The sequence below is a fragment of the Octopus bimaculoides genome, chromosome 4 (assembly GCF_001194135.2).
Source record: "Octopus bimaculoides isolate UCB-OBI-ISO-001 chromosome 4, ASM119413v2, whole genome shotgun sequence".
NCBI classification, from domain to species: domain Eukaryota; kingdom Metazoa; phylum Mollusca; class Cephalopoda; order Octopoda; family Octopodidae; genus Octopus; species Octopus bimaculoides.
In genome coordinates, this window is record NC_068984.1 from 93,920,320 (window position 1) to 93,929,318 (window position 8,999).

Here is an 8,999-nt window from a genome sequence, read left to right on the forward strand (position 1 = left end):
AAGAAACACTGAACTTTCGTCATTATTATATAAAATATATTTGGTATAAATAAATAGAAATTTAGATATTATTTTTGTTTGGAGCTTGGATTTAAGCTATAACATAATACAGAGAAAAAATAAAATAATTGTTGCACTTTGGAAATAAAGATAAAAGTAAAAGGCAGAGTTTTTGTATTTGACTTCCTTTCTCACATTGTGCAGAAATCAAATTCATGATTTATTAAGTGCCAAAAACCTAAAGTACAATTCATAACAATGAATTTTTTAAGTAGTTAAAACCTTAGTTGAGAATGATAGGAAATGAAATTTAAAGATATATGTCATATCTATGTTAAAGGTATTATCATACTAGTGAAGTCATGACATCTGAAAATTTAAACTTGATCTGTAAACCTGCCATACTAAAGTATTAAGCACTCATACAGAAGAACATATACAGGCATGTACATGCATGCACACAGAAAGAATGTGAAATATTCAGCTTTCAACTTGTCATTGATACATTCCAAAATTCTATTGTTTGAATTTTCATTCCATTTTGGATTTTACAGTACTGAGTTATTTAAAATTTTCAGTTCTGTATGTTTTAGTGTGGCATTTAATGTCTATCATTATCTAGTGCAATATAAATCATGTTAACCATACTGGTATACAGGTAATAATATTTTTGTGAACAGAAAGCACAATGGACATGTAATTATATTTAAAATTTCTACTAGGATACTATTTCTGTGAAGTGCACATGCATGCACACACATTACAAAGTAATAGTAATAATAATAATAATAATAATAAAAAATGATTTTCACAAATATGAAATTTTTTTTCCAGGAGCAATGAAGCTTTTCAGTTGCCTAGAACATAGAAATATAAAACAATGAACACCAAAAGGCTGGTGGGTGGCATTAAGCTGTATTGAGGAGAACAAATGTAGACACATGCTGGGAAAGAGGGAATTATAAAGATGTTTCCGAGGGATTCAGGCTTACCACAGAAGGAGGCTGCAAGAAAGGCAAATAGTCATCATTCAAAATAGTAGAGATAAGAGTAAATAAATGACAAAATAAGAAAAATATTAATTTGTTTGTTATGAAAAAAAAAAAAAAGTCATGCACAATTATATAAATTCTTAAGTAAATTAAGAATATTTTAAAGCTACTGTAACATATCTGTGTCTTAGTTCCTCCTGTGCATTGGGTGGCATTTAAACATATATCAACTATTTTTGTAAATCAGAAAATATGCAGTTTTATTGAAAAAAAATCTTCCTGGGTACAACTGAGGTCAAATTTGCTTTCCATCCTTGGATCAATGGCATTGACTACACCCTCTCCCTCAAAAACTGCTGGACTTGTGTCTAAATCAGAAACTATATTTTTAACTATTTAATGTCTGTACAGTAAAGATCCAAGAAACTGAGCTATTACTATCTTATGTTAAATGTGAAAGATTCAATTCAGTGTACAAATATGCCAAATAATCTGGTTGTTTCATCTACTTTAAAATTCCTATAAAATTATTCAATAAATCTAAATTTATCTGTTCAACATTATGATTTTAAAATTAAATTTAAAACAAATTATTTCACTAACAAAATAGCAATAGTAATAATATATGTAATAACTAGATAATTTGCAGCTTTGAAGATGCCTCTTTAAACAACAGATAAATTTGACAACTTATCAAAACTTTAGATAATAAAAAAAAGAAGAAATTATTAGCTTTTAAAGGGATTATAAACACACAATAACTCAAAATTGAAGATTCAAACAGTGGTTATTTTTGTTTTCAAGAATGAATCTTCACAAATGCATTAATATATCTCTGAGTAACAACACTCTCAAAGGCTTCATTAAATTAATATATTTTTTTTAAGTACTGATAAAATTGCCCTTAAATCAGCAGTGTTAAGTCAAAGTTTATAACTCAGTAACAACTCTTAATTCAATAAAACCCTTCTATTTTTCACTGGGTAAGTTGAAGGTGATTGGTAGCATGCATAAGTATTAAAATGCAGGAATAGGTGTCAAAGTTAATCATGTTTTTGGAGGGCATAAAACATAATATATTAAACATGATGACAGAAAACTTTAGATACTAATATGATATAATTTTTATTTGGAGATGATATTTATCTATTAGTTATTGTCATTTTGAAACTGAAGAATAATGTTTTATGCTAATCATATTAAATAAATTCATTAAAAAGGAATTCAACAACAACCAAAGGGATACTTCAAAACATACATATATAAATGTAGCAAAACCAAAAATCAATAAACAAAATAAATGTTAAAAGTTGATTGGCATCTTCAGATTTTGTGCAACATAATATGAATATAGAAATGAGCAATTTGCTTTCATGAAATAAGGCAGCACAGACAAGATACAGAAGTAGAAGAAAGCTGGGACAAACAAGAAAAAAGAAATTGGAAAGTTAGATCCCTCACTCAATCTCATCTCATCAGTCTGTCTGTCTTTTTTAAAAGCAAATTGAATACAGGAGTTATAGTAGCAAAAGCACTAGTCAAAGTAAGTTAATTATGATTGAAGTGTATCTGGTGTAAAAGCAATACTGCAACACATATGCAGCCATTAGCAATGCTAAGAGTAAAAGCAGGGAATAGAAAAATAAAATGAAAAATAGTAAACATCAAAATAGGAACACTTAGTGTTTCAAATTTCATTCCTACAAACCTCACTCACTAAGTTAAGTAATTTTTGACAAATTAAATTAAAAAACTATTCCTTTATAAAATGTAGGCGATAGATACCTGATATTGTTTGTAAACTGGGCATCTGCAACAAGCTATGATAATCAAAGCCTATTTTGAAAATTGGCTTAAAACATCACAGAAAATGCTAAGAAGTTTGTATGCATGAATATCATCATAAAAGACAATACAAAGATATAGATTGCTACACAGATAGATACATATAAGTAGGTAGATAAATTCATGTAAATAGATACAAAAACAAGTACACATATACATAGAATCATATATGTATACATATGATGAGTGTATTATAAAAAAATTTGAAAAGAGAAACGAAAAATGACAATAAATTACCTTCTTCATCACTTGGCAAGGAACCTACTTCATCTTCTTCATTGCCATCAATGTTATCCCTAAAATATATAACTGCTTATTACCAAAAATATCTTTTTTAAATAGAACAAATTTGAGAAATAATAACATATAATAATGGTATATTCAGTTTTTTTTAATATACTTAACATGAATACCATTTCAGATATAAAATGGATTTAGGATGGATGATATCAGATGTACTTAAATCTCATACCTCCAAAAGAAATCATTTTAATGTCTTAATAGGTTTTAGGAATCTGCCAGATTGTTGAAACCATATTTACAAGCATTTTTTTTTAATAATTTTTTTTTATTAATGGATTTCTTCAAACAGTATTATATATAGTTTGCTGCAGTAGCATATATTAGTTGTTTAACCATTATAAAAAATGACATCCATATTTCAGGATTTAAATCAGTAATATACAAGTCACCATCCAGTAACTTAGTAACTACATAATGGAGTTAAATTACACTATTGTAGTAAGTTCCCAGGTTTGAGATAAGGACTATAAGGGAAGATTTGAACTCATTCCCTTGATTTCAAGGGAATGAGTTCAAATATTGTTATGGATTCTATATTGCAATACTATATGTTACTATAAGCAGTTTTAAAGACATTAACTGAAATGTTTTTGGTGGATATGTTTTTAAACTTGAATACCCTTCCTATCAGTGACCATTCAACTGTGAATTAGAAATGTAATCACTTTTGTTATGATGGTAAACTGAGTAGAGCAAAGTTATGTACCTTCACCTTGAGTAACTAGTTATTGTAGTAAAATTTAAAATTCCTTTATTTCATTTGTCTCAGTATGCTAACTTCAAAAGAGCTGCTATTCTTAGTTGTTTGATATAATATTCTATGTTAGAAAGGATATTTTATTAAAGAACAAGGTAAATGTTAGGAGTCTGTGAAGCTTATGTCAGTGGGGAAAATTAACATAAAAACAGGGAGGAAGGCTTCTTTTCTCAGAGCAATAAAAAAAAGAAGTAACCATCCATGCAAAAAAGATACAAAGTAACAACAGGCTCTACACATATACATTATGGTTCAACACAAATGTGTTTGTTATATCATATACACACACAACAGATATGGTCCTGTGGTTAAAAATTTCTCATATATGTATATTTGGGTGTGTGTGTGTGTGCATACGTGCATTTGGAAAACAATCTATACTCCTAATGTTTGTTCTTTATGTAGTGTGTTATGAGCAAGTTGGTTAGGTGGAGCCCACCTAGCTGTTAACTAAAGCTGGAGATGAAAAGCACAAGAAATAACTTTTTAAAAATCTACAATCTCTTATAAGTATCAAACAAAGGATGCAGTATTAAACTAAATTATCAAGTCTAATACTTTCTGTCTCTTGTATTTATAATTGATCAGAGTCGACTTTCTTAAGAACTAATAATCTATTGAGGGTACCCTCAACTGACTACATATAATGCCTCCTACTACAAAATGAATATCTGAAATCTATAGCCCTACTTTGTTTACACCACAGCTAATGAGATTTTTTCCGCCTTAAGTAATCATCTCCACTGACTTACTACCACAAACCAATAAAGCTTCAATATGTGTGGGAAATTAACATAAAAACAGAGAAGGCTTCTTTTCTCAGAGCAATAAAAAAAATGAAGTAACCAACCATGTAAAAAAGAATACTGCTAGGCTATTAGGTTAGCTTCCAAATTGGATATTATGTTTAACTTTAAGGAAAGGAAAATAACCACTACTTACTGATTATCCAGGATCCATTTTTCATAAACCTCCCCTCCATCATTGAGAAAGATTTCTTCCTGATTGATGATAATAGTTTTGATGAGATCATTCACATTGCTTTGATAACTAACTTGGTCCCTGTCAGGTGGGATAGGAAGAAGGGTTGGTCCAAAGCAGATGGCAAGGTTGTAAGGATCCATCATATTTTCATCACTGTATTCTGACAGACTGTAGAATATATAGGGAAATTTAAAAAGTTATATTTGTTTTGGTAACAATTTTTATTCAAAGATTTAACATGTTCATGCATGCATTCTGTGTCTGTCTCTCTCTCTCTCTCATACACACACACACACACACACACAACACTACCATCATAATCACTTATTGCCAGTTCAGCAAGAGGATGGAAAAATACATTCACATCAGTGAAATATCAGAGATGTTTGAAAGGCTCTTCAAGTTATTGAAGATAAGAAATATGAAAATAAAAAAAGAAGTCTGGATATGAACAACAGAGACACACTGACACAATATTTAGATAACTGAAATACCCTTAATTTTTTTTTTTTTTTTTTGCAGGTGAATTAATTAACCAGAGAAGAGACAGTTCTAGACTGTTTCAGGTTTGAGAAAGAATCATTGGGAAATGTGTTTAGTGCAGAGTGTCTGAGGTTAGAAATAATATAGGGAGAGAGAGACAGGTGTATTGGATGGATTGGGACAAAGATAAGTGGACTGCAAGTTCAGAAGAAAGGATGGCATTGCAGTAGTGGCATAAAAAATAGAGAGAAGAAATAGCAGTTTTGTGAGTTAGTGGTTGTAGCATCTTGGTGAGTTTTTGTCAATCAGTAGAATGGCTCTCTTTTAGATGAAGCTCCATCTTAAGAAGGTAGTTTTCGATCACCCTGTTCTTCTCAGGCAGTTGAGAGTCTGTTACTGAGCCATGTTCTTAGATAGGAAAGAGGTTTTCAACAAGATGGAATACCTATCTTGGAGCAGAGTTGTTCTTAAGCTTCCCTTTCCAAAGTTAGAGTCTAGTCTTCTCTTGGGAGAGCAAATTAGCAAGCAGATTCAGAGAAATTGTCCTTTGACAGGGATGGAATACATTATTGTGTGTTTCTATAGATAAATATATACTCCTACTGATAGAGAAAACTGAAGCTTTTAGTGAGGACTGGAGTTAACTATGTTGCATACTGTAATTGAAGGAACACTGTCAGCACCTCGTTGATTTGAAATGACTAAAGGTACTTTTCCACTTGGTGTGTGTGAATACAAGGTGCTGTGCTGGGTCTGGAAGGATTGAAGGGAACAGATTTGGAGAAGATTTGCTAAGTGTGTGCATCCTGAACACACTTAGTTGCAAAGCAGACAGCAGTGGTAGTAGTTTTCTCCACATGAATGGTGTTCATGGAACCATCATCATTGGTAAGAGGAAGGAAATAAGATTCTGCAAGCTTGGTAGAAATCCTTTCAGTAAGGGAGCAAAGTTACCAAAAGAATCTGTTGTAGTTTGAAGAGCATTATAACTTGAGTACTGTATGATGCATGAAGTAATTTTTGTGGTTTGGATAGTGGTCCCGTAAGAGTTGTGGTAGGTGGGGAATGAATTTCTCCAGGTAATGTAGGCCTGGGATTTTGCCTAAACACTGAACAGCTTCAGCAGAACTGAGTGAACCACTTGGGGTACTTGGGGCACTAAACTTTTGCTGTGCGAGAGATGTGGAGAGACATGCCTAAAATGATAGCTTCAGCTGCCCACCAAGCTATTTCTGCTGAATTAGTAAGTGAAGATCATATCATGTCAGGTGCAGGTGGCACAGAACTCTTACTAGTAAGCTGATTTGATGACCCAATAAACGCAAAGGTAGTTACAGTTTAGTATAGATTAGGTTTGGAGGTGAGAATGAGATCAAGGTGTTTGGTAGTATCTGTGGGATGTACAAGTGTGAGTTGGAAACAGTGAATCTGGGAGTCATTATTACTGCTATCCAGGTGAGAGAGGTGAGTGGAATGATAAGTAGAATCTATGTAAGCACAGATGCCACCTTTTGGTGTGCAGTAAAAATAAAGAGTGTAGTCTTGATAGCATACATGATAGGAGATAGAGTTTGAGAGATCTGTATTATCTATATATAAGAGGTGATGAGCAGAATGTAGGTTGGAATGAAGCCCACTGATACTGAATAAGAGGAGGGAAAATTGTCTTTTACTTCTGCTTTTTGGTATTTCAAGGAAAAGTAGTGAGTGGTGATGCATTGAAAACTCAAGGCAAACCCTAGGCACTAAAGAGCTAAGTGGTGGGTCAAACCAGATGGAATCCTACCCATTGTCCTAAATAAGAGAGGAAGAGAAGGGAACCTTTTATATCACAAAAACAATACTCATTTTTTTTCATAGTAGTAAAAGCAGCATCAGCAGTAATAGTAGAAGAAACAGTAGTAGTGATCAGTGATAGTGATAGTTTTACATAGTTTTGCTTATTGTTGGAGAGTCAGTAACAGAAAAGAGTAACTTTGAACCAGAGTGAGTTCATTGCTGATATCTAGATGAAAGAAGTGAGCAATGGGGAAATGCAAACAATGGATTCTATTCATAAGCAGCTACAACCTTTCAAAAAGAAGTTGGAATACAGATTATAGCCAGGATTACAGAAATGGGTTAGAGCTAAAAGAGATTTGTGCTTTGGAGAAGAATAGATGTGTGGCTTGAATATTAGTGGGATGTGGTGAATAGGACACAGGTAGGGCCAAAGTCATCAAATGTTGATGTAGAGTAAGAAGTATCCAACAGATTACTTGATTCCGAAGGAGTGTTTTAGTTGAGGGCAAAAAGTAGATACCATGGCTCATGGGTTATTCCTAACCACTATATCAATCCTGGTTAGAAACCCAGCTGACAGTTAGAGGCTTTGAGTGATATCATGGAAACCTGTGTTCACACAAGAGGGACACTGATTATCAACTGTCAGAAGAGAAGATATAGAGTCATATGTCAGTTAATATAGGAACTGACTTGCTATTATTAAAAAATAATGACTTTCAAAATATTACAGATACTTACTGATTTAAGAAAGCAAAGAGATATCTCATTACAATAAAGATGGATCGGGGTAGGGTGGTTATTAATTCCTTAATCTTTTCAATACGTACATTAGGATCTTCTACTCCTAGAAAAAGAAAGAAAATAATTAAAATTCAACTGAAAGCAAATTTGAAGTGCAAAAATGTAATTTAATACAGTGCAAATTAGTATGAGTAATCACTTTCTTATTAATTTTCATTCATACTTTTTGGGAATCAATCATATGAAAATAATATCTAATGAACATAATATACTTTGAACATGCAATTCTACAATCCAGTAATCCTCCATATGAGAAGCTTTAGAGGTAGTTTTTGCCCTTAGACTTTTCTAATGCTAAAATATTAAAGCTTATATCTGTATCTGTTCTTATTACTATTACAATGCTTCCCCACTGAAGACTCCTATAATTGAGAATACATAGATTTCAACATACCAAATAGACTGAAGACAGTAACAACTCACATTATAATATAATGAATATCTTTTGGTTCATTGTATGCTCCTTAGACCTTGTTAGATATTACAATTATGAATAGCATTCTATGAAACATTAAGGATGAAAAAACAAAAGACATCTTTGTTGGAGATGCTGAGAGATAAGGGGTCTGATATAAAATAATCTTAAGTAAAATTGTCAAAGGAAATATATCTAACTGTATGCTACAAGACAGTTAACCCTTTCGTTACTATATTTCTGACCAAAATACACCCCTTATGAGTTTCAATTAAATTCTAAAATAATCATGAATTTAGACTAGTCTCATTAAACACCTGTAACTTTTTTATTTATCAACATATTAATGTGATATTTGGAACATAATTAAAGAAAGGGTTCTTAATCAATTCTATTGCATAATTTTTGTCTCAAAGTTCTTCACGTACTGGGCGGCGGGGTGTACTGCTAGTGTCTCTCACATGTAAATATTGGTTCAGCTTCACGAATCGTACTCGTTCATAATACTGGAAATATATTCATCGCCAAAAGGTTCCTGATTGCTCCAGTAATTTGTTATTCTGGGTAACTGTCTAATACCCATAATAATATTTATGGCAAAAAATGCCCGTACTTCATCTACAGTTGCAGGAAA

General features: G+C 32.0%; 1 protein-coding gene across 4 annotated transcripts in view; it reads right to left on the reverse strand.

Moving 5' to 3' along the window:
* Positions 1-834: 834 nt before the first annotated feature.
* LOC106872494 (SLIT-ROBO Rho GTPase-activating protein 1-like) overlaps positions 835-8,999 on the reverse strand; it is a 518,762-nt gene continuing 510,597 nt past the window's right edge. For all 4 annotated transcript variants that reach the window (XM_052967274.1, XM_052967276.1, XM_052967275.1 and 1 more), the window contains 4 exons: positions 7,888-7,993; positions 4,840-5,049; positions 3,075-3,133; positions 835-1,004 (listed from right to left, as the gene is read on the reverse strand). In XM_052967274.1, the coding sequence (XP_052823234.1) occupies positions 850-1,004; positions 3,075-3,133; positions 4,840-5,049; positions 7,888-7,993 (530 nt within the window). In that variant the 3' untranslated portion in view covers positions 835-849. The remainder of the gene's footprint in view (positions 1,005-3,074; positions 3,134-4,839; positions 5,050-7,887; positions 7,994-8,999) is intronic.